Source organism: Lampetra fluviatilis, chromosome 11 (assembly GCF_964198595.1).
Source record: "Lampetra fluviatilis chromosome 11, kcLamFluv1.1, whole genome shotgun sequence".
Taxonomy (NCBI): domain Eukaryota; kingdom Metazoa; phylum Chordata; class Hyperoartia; order Petromyzontiformes; family Petromyzontidae; genus Lampetra; species Lampetra fluviatilis.
This window is the reverse complement of record NC_136285.1, coordinates 14,786,121-14,814,106: the sequence shown is the minus strand read 5'-3', so window position 1 is coordinate 14,814,106 and position 27,986 is coordinate 14,786,121. Positions and strand designations below refer to the sequence as shown.

General features: G+C 57.9%; 1 protein-coding gene across 3 annotated transcripts in view; it reads left to right on the top strand.

The window, feature by feature from the left end:
- LOC144934873 (ELKS/Rab6-interacting/CAST family member 1-like) overlaps nt 1-27,986 on the top strand; it is a 78,137-nt gene that overhangs the window by 28,025 nt on the left and 22,126 nt on the right. For all 3 annotated transcript variants that reach the window (XR_013637213.1, XR_013637212.1, XM_078861121.1), the window contains 4 exons: nt 4,676-4,805; nt 6,336-6,467; nt 13,048-13,208; nt 26,321-26,474. Coding sequence is in view for 1 of the 3 variants with exons in the window: in XM_078861121.1 (XP_078717247.1) it covers nt 4,676-4,805; nt 6,336-6,467; nt 13,048-13,208; nt 26,321-26,474 (577 nt within the window). In the remaining 2 variants the exon portion in view is untranslated. The remainder of the gene's footprint in view (nt 1-4,675; nt 4,806-6,335; nt 6,468-13,047; nt 13,209-26,320; nt 26,475-27,986) is intronic.

Below are 27,986 nucleotides of genomic sequence, written 5' to 3'. Positions count from 1 at the left end.
TCGGCTGAACACTTCTTCAAATATAAACTCCAAAGCAGCAGTAGGACCCTGCTGAAAACGACTGCGCCGACGCAGTGTGGCTCTCCTGGATAAACGAAGAGAATTGTGATTATGAGATCGATTTAGTGGTGATTGTTGACCGGATAACGTTGCTCTGCGCTTCGAAACCAAACTCGCCAAACGCGTCCGCCCGTGTCTCTGCTCTCTCCGCCCTTGCCCGACGCGCCGCGGACAGTCTCTCTCCCAGGACAATGCGCACCTCCAGGGTCACCCCTCACCCCCTCCCCATCCCTCCATCCACCCCCCCCACTCCTCCCTCCCTCCCCGCCCTCTATCCCCCGTGCACCCCTCCTCCCTCCCCCTCCATCCCCTTGTCAAGTATTCCCCAATCTCGTTCCTTCCCAGGCGCCACTTTCTATCGAGGCCCCCCCCCAAACCAACAATGTCGCAGTGCCCCCCACCCCACCGGCCCCAGCCTGTCTCCCCTCCCCCTCTTTCCTCTCTCCTCCTCTCTCCCATCATCTCCCCCCTCCTCTCTCCGCTCCCTTCTCCTCCCCCTCTCTCCCCATCTCTCTCTCTCTCCTCCCTCTCTAGCCCCTCTCCCATCTCCATCTCTCCCCCCTCCTTTCCCTCCTCACCCCCCCCCCCCCGCCTTTCTCTCTGCCAACCCCTTGGCCCGCAGCGCGAGTGGGGTTTGATTTTATGAGCGGCCGCTCCTGCCCGCATCTCGCTCTCGAAATTGCAGGAAACAATTACGGGCGCAGCAGAGAGCGGGGAGCAGGAGGAGGGGGAGTGGGGTGACAGGAGAAGTCAGAGGAGAGCGGACCCCTCCCCCCGCCCCTCCCCCACAACCCCCCACCACCTCCTCCCCACGGTGCCATCGCTACCGTCAACAGCAACATTAACAAGTTCACAAGCACCACCACCACCACGATCAAGATCAACCTCGCCACCATCGTCACCAACTTCAACCTCCACCACAGTCACCAACCACGGGCCACTACCACCACCAACATCAGAACCACCACCATCACCACCACTACATTATACACCTTAACCACACACAATCAGCACACCACACTCACTGCCCACTGAGAAATGTAGATCTTTTTAAGAAGCGACGTGGCCACAAATGATAGCTCAACAGTGTGGCTTATCACGTGGGAATGTAGAGCAGCAGCCAAATACTCCACGCGACCACGGGCAGAGAAAGACACGGAAACTCCAAACACACAGCAGCAGGCGTCAGGGTCGGGATCAAACCCACGATTTCCTGTATACCAGGCGAGGGAATGAACAGCGGCGCTCCACATTCACTTGACTCACCACAGCCCACTCACCACACAGTACACTCACCACGCACCACACGCACCACACTCACCACACCACACGCACCACACTCACCACACAGTACACTCACCACACACCACACTCACCACACACCACACTCACCACACAGCACACTCACCACACACCACACTCACCACGCACCACACGCACCACACTCTCCACACCACACGCACCACACGCACCACACTCACCACACAGTACACTCACCACACACCACACTCACCACACACATCACACAGTACACTCACCACACACCACACTCACCACACAGCACACTCACCACACACCACACTCACCACACACATCACACACCACACTCACCACACAGAACACTCACACATACATACAGAACACTCACGACACACCACACTCACCACACAGCACACTCACCACACACCACACTCACCACACAGTACACTCACCACACAGTACACTCACCACGAACCACACTCACCACACAGTACACTCACCACACACCACACTCACCACACAGTACACTCACCACACACCACACTCACCACACACCACACTCACCACACAGCACACTCACCACACAGTACACTCACCACGAACCACACTCACCACACTCACCACACAGTACACTCACCACACAGCACACTCACCACACAGTACACTCACCACACACCACACTCACCACACAGCACACGCACCACACACCACACTCACCACACACCACACTCACCACACAGTACACTCACCACACACCACACTCACCACACACCACACTCACCACACAGTACACTCACCACAAACCACACTCACCACACTCACCACACAGTACACTCACCACACACCACACTCACCACACACCACACTCACCACACACCACACTCACCACACAGCACACTCACCACACAGTACACTCACCACACAGCACACTCACCACACACCACACTCACCACACAGTACACTCACCACACACCACACTCACCACACAGCACACTCACCACACACCACACTCACCACACACCACACTCACCACACAGCACACTCACCACACAGTACACTCACCACACAGCACACTCACCACACAGTACACTCACCACGAACCACACTCACCACACTCACCACACACCACACTCACCACACACCACACTCACCACACACCACACTCACCACACAGCACACTCACCACACAGTACACTCATCACGAACCACACTCACCACACAGTACACTCACCACACAGCACACTCACCACACAGTACACTCACCACACACCACACTCACCACACAGCACACTCACCACACACCACACTCACCACACACCACACTCACCACACACCACACTCACCACACACCATCTCACCGCACAGTACACTCACCACGCACCACACTCACCACGCTCACCACACAGTACACTCACCACGCACCACACTCACCACACACCACACTAACCACTCACCACACACCACACACCACACTCACCACACACCACACACCACACTCACCACTCACCACTCACCACACACCACACACCACACTCACCACACACCACACTAACCACTCACCACACACCACACACCACACTCACCACACACCACACTCACCACTCACCACTCACCACACACCACACTCACCACACACCACACTCACCACTCACCACACACCACACACCAGACTCACCACTCACCACACACCACACATCACACTCACCACTCACCACACACCACACTCACCACACACCACACATCACACTCACCACTCACCACACACCACACTCACCACACACCACACTCACCACTCACCACACACCACACACCACACTCACCACTCACCACACACCACACTCACACACACCACACTCACCACTCACCACACACCACACACCACACTCACCACTCACCACACACCACACACCACACTCACCACTCACCACACTCACCACACAGCAGAATGCCGTGGCTGCTGCGGGGAAATGGAAGCAGCTGTGCGGTTAGAGGGGGGCAGGAGGAAGGAGGGGGGGCGGAGGGGTGGGGGGGGGGAGCCAAAGTGAATTGTTGGATTTAGAGGCTCTGGCGTGAGTTCGCCTTTGTCATTTGTTTGACCCCGGTCATCTCTTGTGCCGTACATACAAATACAAAGATCCCTCGTATAGTCTTCACGTACTTCTGGGGCAAGTGCTGTCAGCGAGCAGCATCTGTGAACGCCGACACGGCGCACGAGGGAGCAGTGTGGCCGAGATCACTCCCGACCGCCTTTGTCTCCCCGCTGCTCATGTTTACTCACGGCACGGGGTCGACATTTCAGGATGAGTCGACGCAGGGGATTCCCAGGACCGGTTCAAATATTCGCCACTGTATTACAGAGAGTCATTGGTGGACATTCATTAGCACGACGATGCCCAGTCACGTGTGTGTATGTACGTTCAGGAGCATCCTGCAACAGCTGAGATGGTCGGTCAATTCCTCAGTCCGTGTTTCATGATCACCACACTTGTACCTCGCGGCCTCGGGGCAGCGTTGTGGGAGGGGGGGGGGAGGTTGGGAGCCACCCGGAGGCATTGACCCCTCTCCCCCCTCTGTTATCCCCCCCACCTCGACTGCAATCTCCGATTGCGGGAACCTCAACGCCCAGCGGCGCTTGAAATTCAATGCCAGACTCACGCGGGCTCCCACAGGCTGACTCACGCTGATTCACAGACCATCAGACTCACACAGACCGGCACAGACTCACGCAGACTCCCACAGACTCACACAGACACTTACGCACTCACACAGACTCCCACAGACTCACACAGACCCTCACACAGACACCCTCAGACTCACACAGACTCACACAGACACTCACACAGACTCTCACAGACTCACACAGACACTCACACAGACCCTCAGACTCACACAGATTCACACAGACTCTCACAGACTCACACAGACACTCACACAGACACTCACACAGACACTCACACAGACTCTCACAGACTCACACAGACACCCTCAGACTCACACAGACTCACACAGACTCTCACAGCGAACGAAGGGCGTGGTGTGTTCAATACTGCGCCCGGCCGCCTTTGTCTCCCTGGGTACTTATCTTGACACGCCGCACGGGCAGATGCACGACTGCGCTCCCCACTGTGCCCGGCGCTCTGCTCGCTGTTGTGAGGGTCACGTGGCCGCACCATGTGCACACTGTGTGTGTCTGCAGGCTGTTGTGAGGGTCACGTGGCCACACCATGTGCACACTGTGTGTGTCTGCAGGCTGTTGTGAGGGTCACGTGGCCGCACCATGTGCACACTGTGTGTGTCTGCAGGCTGTTGTGAGGGTCACGTGGCCGCACCATGTGCACACTGTGTGTGTCTGCAGGCTGTTGAAGGAGCAGAACAAGAAGAGCTCCAACCTGAAGCAACGGGACCAAGTGGAGAAGCGACGAGGAGGGCAGGAGGACCCGAGGAGGAGAGACAACGTCCCAGGCGAGAGCCCTCAGCTACTCCAGGTGAGACCACGACTGAGAAGGTGTCCACCAGGTGACCTCACTCATGGAGACCCCTCCTGAGAAGGTGTCCACCAGGTGGTTCAGTGTATGTGATGGCGAAATAGGTAATTATTTGGAGGTGGTGGTGATGATGATGGTGGTGGAGGTGGCGGTGGAGGTGGTGGTTATGTGATGAAGCTGGTGAATGTTGCGACGTTGCTGGTATAGCTGGTGTAGGTGGTGATGGTACACGTGGTGGTGGTGTAGGTGGTGATGGTACACGTGGTGGTGGTAGTGTAGGTGGTGATGGTACACGTGGTGGTGGTGTAGGTGGTGATGGTACACGTGGTGGTGGTGTAGGTGGTGATGGTACACGTGGTGGTGGTAGTGTAGGTGGTGATGGTGCACGTGGTGGGAGTGTAGGTGGTGATGGTACACGTGGTGGTAGTGTAGGTGGTCATGGTGCACGTGGTGGGAGTGTAGGTGGTGATGGTACACGTGGTGGTGGTAGTGTAGGTGGTCACGGTACACGTGGTGGTGGGATTGTAGGTGGTGATGGTACACGTGGTGGTGATGGTACACGTGGTGGTGTAGGTGGTGATGGTACACGTGTTGATGGAGGGGTTAGTATCCCCGTGATTGATGGGGTTGCGGGTGAGTGCGGTACTGGCGCTGGCTCTGTGCGGAGTGGCCTCATCCACTCGCTCATGCGAGGGGGGGGGGGTCCCTTGATGAAAGCGGACTTAGATTCCCCTTGACAAGACTGTGCACACCCCCCCCCCCAACAACGCAATGGAATGACAATACAGACGCCCCCCCCACCCACCCCAGAGCTGACCCCTTGCTCGCCCCCTACAGGCCCCCCCCCCCCACTCCAACCACATTCATCCCCCCCCCCCCCCGCGCCAGCACCCCCACCGTGTCTGGCGGAGTAAATGAGTCCAGTATCTCAGCCTGCAACGAGGAGAAACGGGGGCAGCCCGTGGTGCCGAGATTCAGAAAACGTGTTCGAGATGTTTATAAGGGGCTGGAGTAGCCTCGGGCCACGGCGCGTGCAGGGAAGGGCACGTGGAGGCTGTGGGGGGGGGTAGGCCACGTGGCAGGGCATGGTCGCATTCGTTCGGGCATTCGTTCGGGCATGGACATGCAGTGCCAATTGGTTGATGAAGGTCATCTTGATTATAATGATCGCGATCATTGTCGCTGTCATCATGATTACCCCAATTAATGATTGCACCGCTGATATCATCTCGGTCACGATAAAACGGCAAAGATCCCCCGTTTAGCCTGAACAGAGGGTTGAGCCAAGTGCTGTTAGCGAGTAACACCTATGAAGGCCGACACGGCACATGGGGGGATGGGTGGCCAGCACCACGCCGACCGCCTTTGTCTCCATAGTGGCGAGGTTTACTACACACCGCACCAGGTACTCGTTTGAGGCCGAGTCAACCTAGGGGAGGCATTCGTAGCGTGGCGCGCTAACCGCTGCAACACCGCTCCCCACCACCACCATCGCCACCACCGCCACCACAACCTCGCCCGCCCCCCCAGGACGCACTGCGCCGCCGCGAGGAGCGAATCGAGGAGCTGGAGGAGGCTCTGCGGCAGAGCGCGAGCGCCACCTCCGAGCGGGACCTCGCGCTCGCCCAGGAGGAGGCGGGGCGCAGCGCGGCTCACAAGCAGGTAGGGGGGCGGGGCTGGGGGGGAGGGGAGGGGCTGAGAGAGGGGGGTAGGAGAGGGTCAAGGGGATGGGGGTCAATGGACGGGAAGAAGGGTTTGAAGGGAACGGGAGAGTTCAAGATGAAGTTGTTGGAGGGTCGAGGGAAAGGGGATGGGTTTAAGGAACGGGGAGAGAGTTTTGGGGAGGGGTCGAAAGGTCAAGGGGAGGGGTCGAGATGGAGGGTAGGGGTCACGCCAGAGAAAGGCGGTCAACAGTGAGAGGCTGCGTGCCCGTGTGTTTGTGTGCGTGGATGTATCGAAGTTACGTGTATCCATCCATGTGTCTATGTCTATACACCTCCGATTGACACAGTTGGCTACGTACGGTGCGAAAGAAGTTCAACATGCATGCGTACATGCGCGTGTCTATGTATGGGGTGGTAGTGTAGCGGTTAGCGCTGCGCTACGAACCCGGCGGCCTGAGTTAAATTCCCGCTCACGGCCAACACCGGTAACGATGATCTGAACCGGTCCTGGGCCTCCCCTAGGTCGACTCGGCCTCAAATTAGTACCTGGTGTGGTGTGTAAACATCGCCACTCGGGAGAACAAAGGCGGTCGGGTGTGTCTTCGGCTACCCTGCCTTAATCGGTGGTCGCTAACAGCACTTGCCCCAGCAGCTCGCGTGCAGGTACCTGGGAGACCTTTGTCTTTGGTGAAAGAGTTGCACACCTGGGCGTGCGCGCGCAGCAGCTGTGCAGGTGCGGCCCGGCGCGGCCTCTTTGAGCGTGGAGTGGGAGCGAGTTTTGCCACCAAGTCCTCAATTCCCATCCCCTCAATCAGCCCCCCTCCGTCCCTCCCTCCCCGCTTCCAACCTGGACCAGCCCAGGTGCTTTCTAACTTCAGCGTAAACATCACGCGACCATTCATCCCCCGCATCCACCCCACCGTCAATTTAAATAACCAGACGATGCCCCTCCACGTCTCTCAACCTTCCACGTAAAAAACAAACGCGAACTTTTTTCGCGTGTGTGTTACACTTCCCATCAGCGACACGGCCCTCTGGGAGTGCATCGTTTCAACGGGCATTGAACCGGTTTCGACATTCAGCGTCTGATCAGCGGAGTTAACCTCGCGTGAAACCAACACTGCAAGATGTTCATGGTCAAGGTGCCCTCTGCCTGTGTGAGACCTGGGGGCCTAAGTTCGACACAAACCCCTGTAACACACCGCACTGAGAATTCACGAGCGTCGTCGTGGAGAAAAGTAGGTCACGCGAAACAGATTGATTATAATTATTAGACGAATCCCGTCCCTCTCTGCTTAATTAATTTGCCAGACAGACATCGTCTAACGCGGTAGACGCCTTCCCGAAGAGTGCCGCGTTAAGCGAAAACAGTTTCCCGATAAATAAATGGCGCAGCGATAACGTTGGGCCAGATACGCAGCGCTACGCGCACACACGCAGCGCTACCCATACACACGCAGCGCTACCCACACACACGCAGCGCTATCCGCACACACGCAGCGCTACCAACACACACGAAGCGCTACCCACACACACGCAGCGCTACCCACACACACGCAGCGCTACGCGCACACACGCAGCGCTACGCGCACACACGCAGCGCTACCCACACACACGCAGCGCTACCCACACACACGCAGCGCTACGCGCACACACGCAGCGCTACCCACACACACGCAGCGCTACCCACACACACGCACCGCTACCCACACACACGCAGCGCTACCCACACACACGCAGCGCTACGCGCACACACGCAGCGCTACGCGCACACACGCACCGCTACCCGCACACACGCAGCGCTACCCACACACACGCAGCGCTACCCACACACACGCAGCGCTACGCGCACACACGCAGCGCTACCCACACACACGCAGCGCTACCCACACACGCAGCGCTACCCACACACACGCAGCGCTACGTGCACACACGCAGCGCTACGCGCGCACACGCAGCACTACCCACACACACGCAGCGCTACCCACGCACACGCAGCGCTACCCGCACACACGCAGCGCTACGCGCGCACACGCAGCGCTACCCACGCACATGCAGCGCTACCCGCGCACACGTAGCGCTACGCGCACACACTCAGCGCTACGCGCACACACGCAGCGCTACGCGCACACACGCAGCGCTACGCGCACACACGCAGCGCTACCCGCACACACGCAGCGCTACCCTCACACACGCAGCGCTACGCGCACACACGCAGCGCTACGTGCACACGCAGCGCTACGCGCACACACGCAGCGCTACGCGCACACACGCAGCACTACGCGCACACACGCAGCGCTACCCACACACACGCACCGCTACCCGCACACACGCAGCGCTACCCACACACACGCAGCGCTACCCACACACACGCAGCGCTACCCACACACACGCAGCGCTACGCGCACACACGCAGCGCTACCCACACACACGCAGCGCTACCCACACACACGCAGCGCTACCCACACACGCAGCGCTACCCACACACACGCAGCGCTACGCGCACACACGCAGCGCTACGTGCACACACGCAGCGCTACCCACACACGCAGCGCTACCCACACACACGCAGCGCTACGCGCGCACACGCAGCACTACCCACACACACGCAGCGCTACCCACACACACGCAGCGCTACCCACACACACGCAGCGCTATGCGCACACACGCAGCGCTACCCACGCACACGCAGCGCTACCCGCACACACGCAGCGCTACGCGCATACACGCAGCGCTACGCGCACACACGCAGCGCTACGCGCACACACGCAGCGCTACCCACACACACGCAGCGCTACCCGCACACACGCAGCGCTACCCGCACACACGCAGCGCTACGCGCACACACGCAGCGCTACGCGCACACACGCAGCGCTACGCGCACACACGCACCGCTACCCGCACACGCAGCGCTACGCACACACATGCAGCGCTACGCGCACACACGCAGTGAGATGGCGGGACAGAGAACTGAAGGTACCCCGCCGTGTTACTGTATCACTCCGCTCAGCTCAAGAAAGTAGTTCGTCATCGACCCCTCAGAAACCGCGTTATAACGGAGCACATTTCGCGTTATAACGGAGTGTGTTTTGCGTTATAACGGCGTGTGTTTCGCGTTATAACGGAGCACGTTTCGCGTTATAACGGAGTGTGTTTCGCGTTATAACGGAGCAGGTTTCGCGTTATAACGGCGTGTGTTTCGCGTTATAACGGAGCACGTTTCGCGTTATAACGGCGTGTGTTTCGCGTTATAACGGAGCACGTTTCGCGTTATAACGGAGTGTGTTCCGCGTTATAACGGCGTGTGTTTCGCGTTATAACGGAGCACGTTTCGCGCTTTACAATGGGCGCGTATCGAGTCCATCCTTGCCGAAGCCCGCTAGGATGGAGGTAGAGTTGCCGCTCGCTCCGCTTGGTTTACTTTCGTTGTTGTTTAATTTTGTTCATTTGCTGTTGTTTTGCTTTCATTGTCGCGTGTTGTGGACAATCCTGAACCCGCGGGCGCCCCTCCCCTCCCCGCCCCCCCCCTTCCCTCCAAACCACCCCAAACGCACGGGCAGAGGCGAGGCGCCCTGGGTCCCCCGCAGCGCGGCGGCTATGAGCCGACAGCGGCCCAGGTAGGGGTCACGAGGGCATGAGGGGGAATGTTGGGGTCATTCCCCAGCATGCAGGACACGCACAGGCACACGCACACACACGTAGACACACACACGTAGACACACACACACGTAGACCTACACACACACGCAGACACACACGCACGTAGACACACACACACACAACAGCAACAACAACAACAGCCACCGTTCGTCACAAAGTGGCGGTGACGTCACGACGGCGTCTGTGCCAGGCCAGGTGCACTTTGAGGCCACATTAAGTGTCGAAGGCTCGCTGACAGGAGGTCACGGAACAGACCCAGGTGCCATGGGTTGACTGATTGAGATGACTGGTAGATGCGCCATCTGGATTCCCTACTGTGTCACCTCGCTGTGTGTTTAGCGCTCTGCTCGTTCTTGTGAGCGTCGCTCCTCTGCCCTCCGTTGTTACTGGAGGACGACTGCCTTCAACTTCCAGTAGCAGCGTCCTTCACGAGCCTCCTCCAGAGAGACTGATCTTAACACCGCTGGTACCAGTCATCGGCAAGTCCACTCAGCTCCACGTCCTCCTGTACCACATCACTCCATCTCCTCTCTAGCCCGTGCCGCGCCCGTTTAGCCCCCTCTACCCGGCCGAACAAAAGCTGTTTAGGCATGCGGTGGCTGGGCATGCGGTGGCTGGGCATGCGGGCGGCCCAGCCAACGCAGCCTTGCCTGCCGTAGGAGCTCACTGATGGGATGGTGACCAGACCTCTCAAGGATCTGAGAGCTCCGCACGCATTCACAGGCACGCGCGCACACAGACACACATGCATACACACACGTGTCTGTGTGCCTGTCGGATACAGTAGGCACACAGACACAGGGACAAGGACAAACAAGCATATGCAGATGTCTACACACATACGCACATATACACACCCTCAACACACACCCCGCGAGCACGCTAATTCGTCTCGTGTCGGCAATTATCTCAGTAATTGCATTCACAACCAGCGGAGGCGTTGTGATGGGTGATTGACAGGGGGTGGAGCTATGATGGGTGATTGACAAGGGGTGGGGCTATGATGGGTTATTGACAGGGGGTGGAGCTATGATGGGTGATTGACAGGGGGTGGAGCTATGATGAGTGATTGACAGGGGGTGGAGCTATGATGGGTGATTGACAGGGGGTGGAGCTATGATGGGTGAGTGACAGGGGTGGAGCTATGATGGGTGATTGACAGGGGGTGGAGCTGTAATGGGTGAGTGACAGGGGGTGGAGCTATGATGGGTGAGTGACAGGGGGTGGAGCTATGATGGGTGAGTGACAGGGGGTGGAGCTATGATGGGTGATTGACAGGGGGTGGAGCTATGAGGGGTGAGTGACAGGGGGTGGAGTTGGTTTCGCAGTGGCTAGCGCACTGCACTATAAACAAGCCCACCTGAGTTCGGCTCCTGGCCACGTTTGCACAAAAGTGCAAAGTGATGTGAACCGGTCCTGCCCCCACCTCCGCCTCCACCGATCCGCAGTGACCAATGTGGCGAAGTATGGTCAAACAACCCCCACGAGCGACGTGAAGGGAATGGGGGGGGGGGGGCGCTTCCAAGACCGGTTAACATACGGTGCGAAAGAAGTTCAACATACATACAACATACATTCAACATACGTACAGGGAATCACTCTCCACTGATGCTCTCCGTGGCCTGAAATCGAAACTGGGAAGGCCGGGTTGATCGCGCAGTGCGCTAACCGCTGCGCCACCGCTCCACGCCCCTGACCATGGTCGAGTTGTCCTGTCCCCCCCCCCCCCCTATTCCCCGTGCTCGCCTCTGCCGCGCAGTGACTGCTGCCTGAGCATCCCCCACCCAGGGCTGTGTCAATGCGCGCGACCCCCTTTGTCTCCCGCTCCCTGTGTACCGCGAGGGGTAGCAGCCGCGGCGTGACGTGCCGCTCGTGGGGGTCAGGCCGCCGCGTGCTTGTGATTTTACTGGCGCGCGACTCGCGTCAATGTGACTCCACCACCACCACCATCACCACCATCAGCACCATCATCACCATCATCACCATCAGCAGCATCAACGGCAGCATCAGCGGTAGCGTTGGTTTCATCCGAATCATCAGCAGCACGATCAGTGATCACAACCCGAGCGGGATTCGCGAACGATCTCGGAGTTTCCTTTGTCAGTCTCACGGAGCCCGGAGCCCGGTGCCCGGAGCTGGCTCCCATGCACAGGGGGACACTCCGTGACTCGTGTAGTGGAGATACATCAATAAGTAACGTCTCACTCCCGGTGCGCTTCAGAGTTCAATCCGAGAGCTGCTCCTCGCGCCGAGATCGCAATCGGCCGAAAATCAATCGCAACGCGGCTCTCTCCGAGTCCAGAATTATCCTGCCAAATAAAATCCCGTTACCTCCTTACACCGTGACCCCGTTACCCGATGATCGCGTTACCCGATCACCCGTTACTTCGTTACCCCGTTACTCCGTTACCAGGCAGTTGGGAAGTTGCGGATCGCTCCCCGACACGTGGCACCCCACGCGGAGAGGGACCCCTTGCACCCCCTTTAAACAAGGGGCACCACGGTGACTAGGAGATGTTAATTACCTCGCCTGGTATGTAGGAGGTTATGGGTTAGATCCTGACCCTGACGCCTGCTGTATATTTGGAGTTTGCATGTATCTCTCTCCCAGGTGGTCGCATGCATTTTTCTCCGGGTCTTTCGGGTTTTCCCATCGAATTTAGAAACGGCGTGCGCTTCGAGTCTTTTCCTGCTATGAATGTCCACGTGATGATGAGCCACTTGCGTTGAGCTGTCATTTGTGATAGCCAGGTCGCTCTGATGAAAAGAGCTATACAGCTCAATGGGGCTCACCTGGTTAAATACACATCGTCTAGTTGTAGTTTTAACAACCCCACGTAGACCCCTCTCAGCCCCCGTGTGTCGCCCCCCCCCCCCCGCCCCCCCCCCCCATCTCTGTGGCCGTCACCGCGGTGCAGGTGGAGGAGCTGCAGGTGACGCTGGAGCGATGCCGCCACGAGCTGGAGGCGACGCGCTCGCGCCTGGGCGCCACGCAGCAGGCGCTGCGGGACCGCGAGACGCACCTGGCGAGCCTGCGGGCCGAGCGCAGGAGGCAGCTCGAGGAGGTCCTCGAGATGAAGTAAGGTGGCCGCATTGGTGCGCGTCGTCACCATCACCATCATCACTATCACCACCATCATCACCACGACCACCAACATCAAAGAAAAATACAAAAATCACTCGCATATCCCAACAGACTGTCGGAGCAAGTGGTGTTAGCGATCACCTATGAAGGCCGGCACGGCACACGAGGGTGTGGGTGGCCATCACCACGCCCGGCCGCATTTGTCTCCCACCACCACCACAACCACCACTACTACTACCACCGCCATCATCATGCCGAGGACACGGAGATATGGTAGAACGTGGCGCTTGATGAATGTGGCGCTTGATGATCAATGATGATTATGATGAGCGCTTCCGTTACGATGCTGCTGATGTAGACGCTATTGTGATGATGAACGCCGCGACGATGATGATGTTATTGATAATCAAGGACGCTGATGTTGGTCACTGCCGCGATGATGTTGACGATGGAGCCAACGCGCGTGGCACAAGGAATGCGTCTCAATGTTCCGCCAGCTCGTTCATCACCACCACCATCTTCATCACGGTCTGGAAGGCATTACTCATCTGGCAGCTTCGGCCACAACCGCACGGCGAGATGGGCGATGGCCCCGATATCGCGTGCGACGCCCGTGCTAGGGGGGCGGGGGTGGGTGGGTGTAAAGGGGGGGGGGCAGTATCTCCTTTCCAGATCTCACACCCAGCGCTTCCCCCGAGGGAGGAACCATGGGTGGGAGACGATTTAATATTGGGATGAGGCTTCAAGATCGGACCCTCGGAGGTCTGATGTGGATTGTGTAACTGCTGTGAAATCTGGCAGAAGGAAAGAAGCGATAACAAAATGTGAAAAATATGGTATTGCCCCCCCCCCCTCCACCGCCCCGAACCCCCCAGCGACCCCGGGGAGCTCACTCTGAATGGTTCAGATATCATTCGTCACTGCCGGTAATCGAAGCCGCGTTACTGAGTGCATAGCAATGTGCTCACCACTGACGGTCTCTGACGGTCTCTGATGGGCTGTGGTGGTGTCTGGTGGTCTCTGATGGGCTGTGATGGTCTCTGCCTGTCTCTGGTGGGCTGTGATGGTGTCTGGTAGTCTCTGATGGGCTGTGGTGGTGTGTGGTAGTCTCTGATGGGCTGTGATGGGCTGTGATGGTGTGTGGTGGTGTGTGGTGGTGTGTGGTAGTCTCTGATGGACAGTGGTGGTCTTTGGTGGTCTCTGATGGACTGTGATGGTCTCTGAATTCCACCGATGGTCTACGTGGCCCCCTGCTTGGGCGCTTGCTTCACGTGATAAGTGAGCGCTCAGACGCCGCGCGCGTCTCTGTCACGGGGCGGCTAGGCCCCTGCCAGTCGTGATCTCAGTAAAGCGGCTCAAGCCTAATGCGATCTGAGGATGCTGGACGGACTCCCATTGCGCCGGACACCTTAACACGAAACACACTTTGCGCCCAACACATAAGCACATACATATATACACACGGACATACATACACATATATACACAAGGACATACATACACACGGAAATACATACACACACGAACATACATACATACACATATATACACACGGACATACATACACACATACAAAGACAAAGATCCCCCGTATAGCCTTAATAGACTGTAGGGGCAAGTGCTGTTAACGAGCACCTATAAAGGCTGGCACGGCACACGAGGGGGTGAGTGGTCAACACCACGCCCGGCCGCCTTTGTCTCCCCAGTGGTGATGTTACACATTGCACCAGGTACTCATTTGAGGCTGAGTCGACCTAGGGGAGACCCAGGACTGCTGACGTTGGCCGTGAGCAGAAATCGAACTCTGGTTGGCAGTTTTGCCACGCAGCGCGCCACCCACTGCAGCAGCACTCCCACATAGCCACGCACACGTTCACAGAGACGCATGATACAAAGATCCCCCGTATAGCCTTTAACAGGCTGTTGGGGCAAGTGCTGTTAGCGAGTAGCACCTATGAAGGCCGGCACGGGCACACGAGTCGGCGGTTGACCAGGACCACACCCGGCCGCCTTTGTCTCCCTCGTGGCGATGTTTACACACACCGCACCAGAGACTCGTTTGAGGCCGAGCTGACCTACGCACACTCAGTGACGCACTCAGCCACTCGCTCCGAGTCGCTGCACCTGTCGTCACGTGACCCGCGCGCCACTTTGCTTCGTCCGGGGGTTCGGCCTCCGCCACCCGGAGACTCCCACGGGACGCGAGGGGAAGGTGGGGAGGGGGGGGCTTAAGGTGGGGAGGGGGGGGGCTGAAGGTGGAGAGGAGGGGGGGGCTTACGGTGGGGAGCGGGGGAAGGGAGGGGCGACGGGCGGGGGGGGGGGCACCTCTCCACATCCACGTGGCCTCGTGCCTCTCCGCATTGCCCACCGTGGAGCACGCGGGGGTCACGAGTTCAGGGTTGGTGATTCCAACAGGAACATCCTTGCAGCGGAAACCTCAACACCCCCCGCCCCTCTACCCCCTCCTTCCCCAGCCCCCACACCGCCCCCCCCCCCCCCAGTGACAAGAAGTTACGCGCTGCGCATCAGCAACTTCTCTCGAGAACAAAGGCGGCGTCGACGGCGGCGGCACTGGGCGCGTGTCGCGCGCTTCTAATCAACACAAACACTGCCACAACACAGACACTGCCACAACACAGACACTGCCACAACACAAACACTGCCACAACACAAACACTGCCACAACACAAACACTGCCACAAACACAAACGCCGCTGTCGCCAGCCCCTTGCTCCAAATTTACAGCAGGCTGCCTGGCTCGCCTCGGTACTTTTTATTAAAACCGCCTCTGGTTCTTATTACGAGTCGGGGTGGGTGGTGGAGGTTGTGAGTTTTTGGAAGTTTTTGGGAATGCGAGTGGGAGCGGCGGTCGCCGTTGTGGTGGCGCTGGGGGGGGTTGCTTTGCCTGGCGAGTAGAAGCAGCGATCTCGCGGTAGAATCTGTGATGAAGATGCAGCGGGGACTGTACCCCCACCCCCCCCAGTCTCTCCCACAAAGCCCCCCCCAGCCCCATTATTTATTTTTCCCAGAGAAGACTCCGCTGCCGTTGGCTGTGGAGGCGGCCTTGGGGAGCTTTGTGAATGGCCGTGGATGTTGCCGCGCGGGTAAAGGAATGGAACGCGTCCGAGTGGACGGCTCGCGCGGAGGGCCTTTGTCGATTATATTTATTGACATCGGATGGCCGTGTGAGTTCGAGGATTCGGCGGTGACCTTGGGGAAGCCCTCATCCAGCAGTGGATTGACCCTGACTGCTGCTGCTGCTTCTGCTGCTGCTGCTACTGCTGCTGATGAAACTGCCACGGGAGTAAATGCACAGCAGCAGGCGTCAGGGTCGCAATCGAACCCACGACCTCCTGCATACCAGGCGAGGGAGTTAGCATCTCGCCACCGTGTGTATGTGAACGTGTGTACACGTGTGTGAACACGTGTGTGTGCGTGTGCCATTGTTATTTGATCGGGTTCGCGGCGCAGTGTGCTGCCCACTGCCAGGTCACAGCCGAGACACGTGCCGGCCTTCATAGGTGCTAGTCGCGAACAACAGCAGTCTGCTGAAGCCTATACGGGGGATCTTTGTCTGTATATGTTTATTTATGTTAATGTGTTGTGTGTGTGTAGCGGCTAGCGCGCTGCGTTACGAACCCAGCGACCCGAATTGGATTCCCGCTCACGGCCACTAACATCCAGTGACGATTTTCTGAACCGGTCCTGGGCCTGCCCTAGGTCGACCCAGCCTCAAATGAGTACCTGGTGCGGTGTGTAAACATCGCCACTGGGGAGACAAAGGCGCCACGCTGCGCGACGAACCCGGCGAGCCGAGTTCCATTCCTGCTCACGGCCAACATCGGTGACGAATGTCCGAACCAGTCCTTGGTCTGCCGTAGGTCGACTCAACCTTTAAACGAGTACCTAGTGCGGTGTACAAACATCGTCACTGGGGGAGACAAAGGCGGTCGGGCGTGGTGCTGGCCACCACACCCCTTCGTGTGCCGTGCCGGCCTTCATAGGTGCTACTGGCAAAAAGCATGTGCCCGAGCAGTCTGTTCGAGGCTATACGGGGGTGATTTATCTTTGTATATGACACACGCTATCCGCTCCCTCGTTTACCGAGCCAGAATCAGACGCACGCACACAGAAAAAGAAATGGCGCAAGGCAAACATGCACATCGACAGGGGGCCAGGCATGGGCGCTGTGAGTGAAGGGGTTCATCTGCGCGGCGCGGCCCCGCTATCACCAATCAAAGGTTAAAATAAGATCCCGGCCCTAATTAATGACTGCGGCGAGGGGCGGGGGTGAGGGGCGGGGTGAGGGGTGAGCGGCAGGGTCAGGGTGGACGCCACTTCCCATAGTGGGGTAGCCCCCCCTACCTCCCGCCCCTGCCACCCCGCCCTCGCCTCCCCCGCTCCCCCATTCACCTCTGAACTCTCTCTCTCTCTGTGTCCACGAGCAGCGAGCGAATCCTCTCGCGTTGCGCACTCTCGCGGTGTGGGCGGCGCTCTGCCACCGCTCACTCCTGCGACGAGGCCTCCCATCTGTTCGTGCAATCATTCCTATGTCTGTGTGTCTCGATGTGAGTCTGTGGATCTCTTTTGTGAGTCTGTGGATCTCTGTGTGAGTCTGTGGATCTCTGTGTGAGTCTATGGATCTCTGTGTGAGTCTATGGATCTATGTGTGAGTCTATGGGTCTCTGTGTGAGTATACGGATCTCTGTGTGAGTCTATGGGTCTCTGTGTGAGTCTATGGATCTCTATGTGAGTCTATGGGTCTATGTGTGAGTCTATGGATCTCTGTGTGAGTCGTTGGGCAGAGTCCTCCCCCACTGCCCGCTCCTCTCCCCGGCTGCCCGTGTCCGGCTGGGACCTCCGAACTCTCCGATGTCGCTGCTGCCGCCGCCGCGTCATCCTGCGCTGTCTCTCCCCTTCCCTCTCTCTCTCTGCCTCCACTGGCACGGAGCGCGCTTCGTCTCTCGCCTCTCATCAGCTGTTCTCAGGACGCGTGCGGGTGGGCTGAAGAGGAACAGAGACCCAGGGCCGGCTCAGATATAACTCGCCACTGATGCTAGCCGCGCGAATGTGTGGGGGAGAGAGAGAGGGAGCGCATCGGTGTGGCTGAGCTTTCCTGCGGGTTCTTTCAGCATGAAATCCTTCACCTCTGCCAGGACCCCCACCCCTACTCCCCACACCTGACCCTCACCTGTAGTTCACCTCCCACCTGACTCTCACCTGTGTAAGTCTCACAGGGGTCGCCCGGGTCAGTGTGTCACGTGTGCAATGGCGTGCGTCGATGCGAGCGACGTGAATGTGGAGACGGGCAATGCTGCGTGACATTCGAATGAAGGCAGGGAGAGGAAACGAGAGTGGGGATAAAAGAGACGAGGGGTGAAAGTTAGGAGTCTCAAAGACTACGAGAGGCAAGGAGGAGGGGTAGTAGGGGAGGGATGATTAGAGTAGAGATGATGAAAGCGGAGAGGAGAAGAGAGGAGATGGCGGAGAGAGGGAATGTAGAAGGGGGGTGGAAGAAGAGGAGAGAGAAAAAATAGGGATGGGAGGAGAGAGGGCGGATGGGATGGAGAGTAGAGAGGGCAAGCGAGAAGGATGACCAAGGGGATGGGTGATGAAAGTAGAGGTACGGGTGAGAGACGGGGGGGGGGAGAGGGATGAGAGAGAGAGGCAATGGGGGGAGAGGAGGAGGGAGGGAAGGTGGTGTTCGAGGTGGGGTGAGTTCGGTATTGGTTGAAGCGCTCTCTCTGCGAGCACGCGAAGGCAGCCACGTGGGAGCGACTCTGTCGGAATGAGGTGGGACCTCTGATCGTAATGAGATTTCCCCGAGCGATTGAGTGGAAGTGCAGGGGAGGGAGGGAGAGGAGAGGCAGCGGCTGCTCAAAACGTGGAGCGGTTGTTTTTCTGAGTAAACTTTCGCAGCGTAATCCGCGCTCAGAAAACAGAGCACACAAACACACGCGCACACAACCCAGACAAACCCCCACCCCCCATATCCTGAACAGACTTTTGGGGGAAATGCCGTTAGCGAGCATCGATTAAGGCCAACAAGGCGCACGAGGGAGTGGGTGCCCAGCACCACGCTTCGCCACCTTGGTCTCCCCAATATGTGCACACACTTGTGTATGTTTAACACTTGTGTATGTTTAACACGTGTGTATGTTTAACACGTGTGTATGTTTAACACGTGCGTATGTCTGCCTGACCTGGCGCAAACGCAACCTGACCTCAATCTGACCCATATCCGATTAGGTCTCAACTATAGCCTGGCCTAGTCCTGACCAAAATCTGACCCCATAGGGATCGATGCTGTTCCAATCCCAATCAGGATCCGATCTCGTCCTGACCCCGATCTCATTCCGATCCGACCCCGTCCTGACCCCGATCCCGATCCGACCCCGTCCTGACCCCGATCCGATCCCGACCCCGATCCGACCCGATGCTCACATCTCAATCCGCTCAGGCAGGAGGAGCGCCGTGGCTGCTGCTGCTGCTGCTGCGGCGGCGGCTGCGGCTAAGCCGAGAGTCGTGGGTCCCCGGGACGGGGTGAGATTAGGGGTCTTAGCAGAGGATGCCCGCCCATATGTGCGAAGCAGGGGTCGCCTAGGGGATGAGGGGGGACGAGGGGGATGAGGGGGGTGGTGGGGGGAGGCACGTGATCGGAGGCGGCAGAGGTCGCGTCACGAACTCTGGCGGCAGCTACGTGATGAGGTCCAAGCACGTGATGATGGGTGATTAATTACGGCTGATGGACCCCCAATGACCCCCCCTACTTTTGCTACCCCCCCCCTCCACCGATATAAGCACGCGTCACCATACACACGTCACCATACACACGTCACCATACATACGTCACCATACATACGCACAAAAGACAAAGATCTTCCCTATATCCTTAACAGACTGTTGGGACAAGTGCTGTTCGCGAGCACCTCTGAAGGCTGGTGATTCTCTTTGGTTATTTCCGTAAAGTGACGTCGGTATAAAATACAACTAATTATACCCACGTGACTTTGCCGAAAGAACCGAAGAGTATGGATCCCTGCAGTCACGGCAACTTCAAATCGAGATTGAAGGCTGGTGATGTTTACACACCGCACGAGGTACACATTTGAGGCTAAGTTGGCCTAGGGGAGGACCAGGACCGGTTCAGAGATTCGTCACTGGTGTTAGACGTGAGCGAGAATCGAAATCGGGTCGCCGGGTTCGTAGCGCAGCGTAGCGCTAACCGCTCCACTACCGCTCCCCACCCACACAGACACACACGTGCACAGCAACACAGGTACACACACAGACAGAGCAGCACACCGACACAAATGAAGTTGAAAGTGGATTTTGTTGAACCAGGTGGGAACCCGAGAGACCAGGGTAGAGTCTAATTTGCGATCGCGACTTGGGTCACCAGCAGGACAAAAGCAACAGCGTCTGACTCATTTCCTCCAAACTGCTTTGTGCTGTGTGCTAGTTTGTCCTTCTTCCCCCGGACCTCCCATTAGCACGGGGTTGGCTACGCACAGTGCGGGATGATATAAATCCATGCAGAGCAGAGGGAGAACATAGACACGTGGTTCTTGGTGTGAGTCGCGAGTGTTCACACTGCGCTGCCAACCCTGCCGCTCACGATCCCGAGAGACAAAGACAATGATCCCCTTGATAGCCTTCGACAGACTGTTGGGGCAAGTGCTGTGAGCGAGTGCCTGCGAAGGCCAACTTGTACACGCGCGCACACTGTGACACATGCGCACACACTCTGACACACGCGCACACACTCTGACACACGCGCACACACTCTGACACACGCGCACACACTCTGACACACGCGCGCACACTCACGACTAATCTCGTAACCCAAACATCGCCGTGTGATTTGGGGTTGACCTCTGACTCTCCAAAGCAGCAGTCCTCAGAGGCTGGGGGTGCATAATCCCGCCAAGAGCCGTGACAATCCACCCCGGTCCCCCCCCCCCTCCATCACTTCCCTGGCTCTCTGTTCTCTCTCCCCACTCTTTCTCCGCTCTCCTTCCACGCTCTTCCCTCTCTCCCCTCCATCTTTCTCCTCTATCTACGCACTGTCGACGCCCCCCCTCTCTCCCCCATCTATCTCCTCTCCACTTCTGCTGCCCGTCCCGCCTTCTCGAACTCTCCCCACTCTCTCTTATCTCTCTCCCCTCTCTCTTATCTCTCCCCTCTGCCGGCTCTCTCGTTTTGTCCACAGCCCCTACCTCTCTCCTTCCGCTCTCCCCATCTCACTCTCTTATCTCATCTCTCCCAAGTCTCTCGTTCCATCTCCCCACCCTCTCTCTCTAGCTCTCCCATTCTCACGTCCCTGCCCATCCTGTCTCTCACCCCCCTTCCCACCCACTCTCTCCCACTCTCTCCCACTCTCTCCCACTCTCTGCCACTCTCCCCTTACACAGCACGTCAGCGTGCCAGCGCGCGCGCCGGATTATGTCCGGATTCTGCAGTCTCCTCCCACACGCAGACGAACTCTCCTCGGAGGATTTGGCTAAATTTCCAAGTTTATAGCAGGACCCTCCTCGAAAGCAATCTTGAGACTCAGTGAGGTTTTCCGAGGTGAATTTAAAACACTGATATTACACTATCACTGTACTTACTTACCAGGTACGACCCTGCTTAGCATCAGATATCAGCTCCGTTGAGGATGAGTGTATCAGCTCAACACCAACATTTCGGAAGCCGAGCAGGCGTTGTACCTGGTTTGGGCTTATATGGGAGACGGTCTGGGAATACCAGGTGCTGTCGGCTCGGGGTTGCGAGGGGACCAATGGTAATGCATGTCAGCTGAGCGCTGGATTCTCGACTCTATCTGTGCGGAGTTTGGAGTGTGACACTGTCGAGTACACCTGCGGGGTTGGGGTTCCTCACACAGGGAGCTTGAGACTCGCCGACGACTTTGGTGGAGACGAACGTCGCTTGTGCGGCTGCGTCGGTAGTGGTGCACCAGCACAATGACAAAGATCCCCCGTCTAGCCTTTGACAGACTTTTGGGGCAAGTGCTGTTAGCGAGTAGCACCCATGAAGAGCGGAACGGCAACACACGAGGGGGTGGGGGCAGAGTGGGTGACCAGCAACAAACCCAGCCCCATTAATCTACCTCGTTAATCATTTGAGGCTGAGTCGACCTAGGGGAGGCCCAGGACCGGTTCAAAGAATCGTCGCCAGTGTTGGTGGCCGTGAGCGGGAATCGAACCCGGGTGGCCGGGGTTCGTAACCCAGGGCAAAAAAATAAAGAAGAACACCCACACAGAGACAGACACTCCGAACATTAGTCAATAACAGTGTTCCAAAACGGAAACATTCATGGTAACATCCGACGTTTCGGGCGATAGACCTTCTTGTAATATTGGGATGGATGAGGTCAGGGTCGAGGATTGTCCGTGACTATCGAAGCAGCTTTGTTTAACGGTGGAGGGCTCAGGGGAGTGGGGGTTGGGGCTGGACGGGATGGGGGAAGTATGGACGTGGAGGATGGGGATGGGGGAGGTATGGACGTAGGGGATGGGGGAACAACTTTGAAATTAAATAAATGTATCTGACACCGCGTCCTGGGGGCCTTTCCTGTGGAGTGCCAAGCACGCGTGTGTGTGTGTGTGAGTCTGAGTGTGTGTGTGTGTGAGTCTGAGTGTGTGTGAGTCTGAGTGTGTGTGTGTGAGTCTGAGTGTGTGTGTGTGAGTCTGTGTGTGTGAGTCTGAGTGTGTGTGAGTCTGAGTGTGTGAGTCTGTGTGTGTGAGTCTGTGTGTGTGAGTCTGAGTGTGTGTGAGTCTGAGTGTGTGTGAGTCTGAGTGTGTGTGTGTGTGAGTCTGAGTGTGTGAGTCTGAGTGTGTGTGTGAGTCTGAGTGTGTGTGTGAGTCTGAGTGTGTGTGAGTCTGAAACGTGGACCCCCTTAATGGAGCATCTTCGCCGGTTGGAAACATTCAGGCTGGGCCTGCCTACGATCCATCCTGGGTTTAACCAGGCTGGAGTGTGTGAGGAGCTCACAAATCCTTGAAAGATCTGGGCAGAGTGCAGTGACCCCGCCGTGCAGGGTGCGGTGACCTCGTGTGCAGGGTGCAGTGACCCAGCCGTGCAGGGTGCAGTGACCTCGTGTGCAGGGTGCAGTGACCTCGTGTGCAGGTTACAGTGACCTCATGTGCAGGGTGCAGAGTGCAGTGACCTCGTGTGCAGAGTGCAGGGTGCAGTGACCTCGTGTGCAGAGTGCAGTGACCTCGTGTGCAGAGTGCATGGTGCAGGGTGCAGTGACCTCGTGTGCAGGGTGCAGTGACCCCGCCGTGCAGGGTGCAGTGACCCCGTGTGCAGGGCGTGGGATCCCGGCTGTGCGGGGTGCGGGAATGGCAGTAGTCGAGGGCCCTGGGTGATCCCAGCTAATTCCCTAGACGAAGATAATCCCGACACCGCCCCTGTCTGGAGATTAGTGGGGGTGGGGGCGAGGTGGGGGGGAGTGGGGGGGGTGAACGGGGTGAGACTGAGGGGGTGAGGTAGAGGCGAGCGGGGTGACGCGGGGGAGATGGAGGGGTGAATCATGCTGATCGCAGGCGAATGCGTGCTCCTTCTGGTGAGGTCACCCTCCTGGGCATCGCATCGCATCGCGTGCGCCCGCGGTTCGCTCGCTCGCAGTCCGTGTGCGCGAGCGAGCGATTTCCACCCACGTTCTCTAGAGGGGAGCTACACAGACAAATATATGGGCACGACTTGTCGTTGAATCTAATATCAGGGCTTCATTTCTAATGGGACACTGCCCAGGTTCCACCTCCCCCCTCCCCCACCTCCCCCCTCGCCAATCCCCCGCTATGAGAGCGCAATGTGGGCTGTGAGGAATTTTCTCGTGGTCAGCCCCGCATAGCTCCGGCTGATTTTCAACCCCGCATATGTGATCAGCATACGGCAGGAACAGTGATGGATTATTGCATCTATATGTGCGGCGGTGATTCGAGTGTCTCCCCCTCGTATACAACGCCGTGGTGTTCTCCGGTGTCTCCGGTCCCCTCCGATCACTCCTCGTGGAGTGCGGGGGCCAAACATCCGAGCGTCTTCGGCTTCCCTGGATTGCGGCGATGAAGACCATTAGAATAATTGTCACTCCCAGGCTTCACTAAATATGACGAACTCAGATGCACTCCAAGCGCATCGATGGCATCTGTAACTGCCACGCGGAGCAGAGGGGCCATTGAAGAAGGACCCTTACGCAGAACGTCGGTCTAATGGGAGTGGGGCTTATTGTCTCTCTCACTCGGCATTTTCCGGAATGCTTCCCGGGCTGGCTTGAAGAAGTGATTATCGTCGTAAGGCCTAGCTACCTAGCACGAGTGTGCAAGGTGTGCCAGTCATAGTCATGATTTTATTATTGTACCCTACAATCCTGCAATGCTATGAACAGCTTGATAGGAATAACGCGTTGGCCATGAGGACAAAATGAGGCGAGATGGATGTGGTAGCCAAATAATCCACGGGAGCCCAGGTGAGGGAGGTCACGTGGCAGGTGAGGGAGGTCACGAGGCAGGTGAGGGGGGTCACGAGGCAGGTGAGGGAGGTCACGTGGCAGGTGAGGGGGGTCACGTGGCAGGCGAGGGGGGTCACGAGGCAGGTGAGGGGGGTCACGAGGCAGGTGTGGGAGGTCACGAGGCAGGTGCATGGCGCCGCTAGATTCCCCACCACCGCTTGCCCCGTTTGGGCCACAGGGCAAGGGCAGGGAAATGCGGAGAGCGCTTTGAAGTGTTGGGGGCAGTGCTGCTGATGAAAGTGTTTGTGGCAGACAGTGAAGTCACCTGCCAACGCGTGACAACCTCCTCCTCCTCCTCGTCGACTTGCGCGCTCCGCTCCTCCTCTTGCATCGTCTATCCTCCCTCTCGTCTGACTCATCTCCTTCTCCCCCCCCCCACCGCACCATGCCTTCACTCTCCCCGAACTCTCCCTCCTCCTCCTCCTCCCTCTCGTCTACCTCGTCTCTTTAGATTAGATCTTTACCACTCTCTCTCTCACTCATCTTCCACTCCCCCCCCCCCACACTCTCCTTCACACTCCCTCTCCACTCCTCCACGGTGCCTCCCTCTTCAGTCTCTCTGTCTCACTCACACACTCGTCCCTCGCTCACCCACACGCTCCCTCGCACCCCACCCCCCCGTTCCACTCTCTATCACTCTCTCTCTGCACTCTCCCTCACTCTCTCTGCACTCTCCCTCTCTCTCTCTCTGCACTCTCCCTCACTCTCACTCTCTCTCTGCACTCTCCCTCACTCTCTCTGCACTCTCCCTCACTCTCTCTCTGCACTCTCCCTCACTCTCTCTGCACTCTCCATCACTCTCTCTCTGCACTCTCCCTCCCTCTCTCTCTGCACTCTCCCTCACTCTCTCTGCACTCTCCCTCACTCTCTCTGCACTCTCCATCACTCTCTCTCTGCACTCTCCCTCCCTCTCTGCACTCTCCCTCACTCTCTCTCTGCACTCTCCCTTACTCTCTCTGCACTCTCCCTCACTCTCTCTGCACTCTCCATCACTCTCTCTCTGCACTCTCCCTCACTCTCTCTCTGCACTCTCCCTCACTCTCTGCACTCTCCCTCACTCTCTCTCTGCACTCTCCCTCACTCTCTCTGCACTCTCCATCACTCTCTCTGCACTCTCCCTCACTCTCTCTGCACTCTCCCTCACTCTCTCTCCGCACTCTCCCTCACTCTCTCTCTCTCTGCACTCTCCCTCACTCTCTCTCTGCACTCTCCATCACTCTCTCTCCGCACTCTCCCTCACTCTCCCTCCCTCTCTGCACTCTCCCTCACTCTCTCTGCACTCTCCCTCACTCTCTCTGCACTCTCCCTCACTCTCTCTGCACTCTCCCTCCCTCTCTCTCCGCACTCTCCCTCACTCTCTCTCTCTCTGCACTCTCCCTCACTCTCTCTGCACTCTCCCTCACTCTCTCTGCACTCTCCCTCACTCTCTCTGCACTCTCCATCACTCTCTCTCCGCACTCTCCCTCCCTCTCTCTCTGCACTCTCCCTCCCTCTCTCTCCGCACTCTCCCTCACTCTCTCTCTCTCTCTGCACTCTCCCTCACCCTCTCCCCTTGTTGCCCCCCCCCCCCCACCTGCCGCTCTCCCCGCAGGCAGGAGGCTCTGCTGGCCGCCATCAGCGAGAAGGACGCCAACATCGCCCTCCTGGAGCTCTCCTCCTCCTCCTCCAAGAAGAAGAAGGCCCTGGACGAGGTGGGGGGCCTCCGGCAGGAGAAGGACCGCCTCGTGCAGCAGCTCAAGCAGCAGGTGGCGCGGGGGGGGGGGGGCACGGGGTCACTCGGGGGGCACGGGGTCACTCGGGGGTCAACCGGAATCATGATTCGCTTTGGGGTCACGGGCATAGGTCAGAGACATCTTAACATGGTAAGTGTTATAGTCAGGGTCAATTTTAGAGGTCGGGTTCATTGTTAGGCTAAGGCAGGGGTCGGCAACCAAAATAACAAGAAGAGCCATTTCTTTCCAATTCGGTACAAAATTCAGTATTTCAAGAGCCGCAATGCATCTGAGTACATACTGTACATACGTACATATCGTCAAGAAGCAGCCCGTAAAGAGCCGCATGCGGCTCCGGAGCCGTAGGTTGCCGACCCCTGGGCTAAGGGTTCGTCTAGGATTAAAGTGAGGGTCAGGGTCATTTGCATGGGTTAGGGTCGTGTGACACCGTTATGATTTAGAGGTCAGGGTTAATGACCGCGTCTAGGTGAGGACCGGGGCGGGGTCATTGGCAACGTGAGGCTTCGGTCAATATCGGTGGACAGGGTCAACCTCAGTGTCAACGTTAGGGTCAGGTGATTGTTAGATTTACTATTCGCGGTTAAGACAAGGGGTATTGTTACGGCCAGGCTAAATGATGCAGGTCACTGCTGGGGGCTAAGGCGAGGTTAGGGTGAGAGTTGTTAAGGTTAGGGTGAGAGTTGTTGAGGTTAGGGTGAAAGTTGAGGTTAGGGTGAGAGTTGTTGAGGTTCGGATGTAGATGTGGGGTTTCGGTTAAGGGTTGGGATTGCGGCTTGGGATTACGATCGAGTCTGGGCGTTAACGCTGCAGTTGGGGTGAGGGGTTAAGCACCGAGGTTGAGGATGTGGGTGAGAGGTCAGCAGTTAAAGTGAGATTTGCGGTTTTTGTGTGGAGGTTCGGCTGCAGGGGTTTGGGAGTTGCGGTGAGGATTGGGCTGTGGTTTAGGGTGAGGGTTTAAGCTGTGGACGCGATTGTGGTTGAGCTCGGAGGATGGTCTCGAGTTGGGATCCTTGTTGGCGATGGGGCATTCATCATGAGTGTCAGGGTCAGGGGTTAGGGTCAGGGCCAGGGGTTAATGCTCCCTGAGGCATCACCGCTCCCGGCTGCCATCCTCGCGTTCTGCACCCCCCCCCCTGCCCCCTCCCCCCCCACATCGTCTGCCATCACCGCGCAGCTCCATCCGGTCCCTCCTCACCCACACTCACTCCTCACCCTTACTCACTCCTCATCCACTCCACCCTCACCCACTCACTCCTCACCCTCACTCACTCCTCACCCACTCCACCCTCACCCACACTCACTCCTCACCCTTACTCACTCCTCACCCTCACTCACTCCCTTCTCACCCACTCCCTCCTCACCCTCACTCCCTCCTCACCCTCACTCACTCACTCCACCCACCCTCACCCACTCCCTCCTCACTCACTCCCTTCTCACCCACTCCCTCCTCACTCACTCCCTCCTCACCCATACTCACTCCACCCACCCTCACGCCGCCCTCCCGCCGCCCTCCCCAGGGGCCGA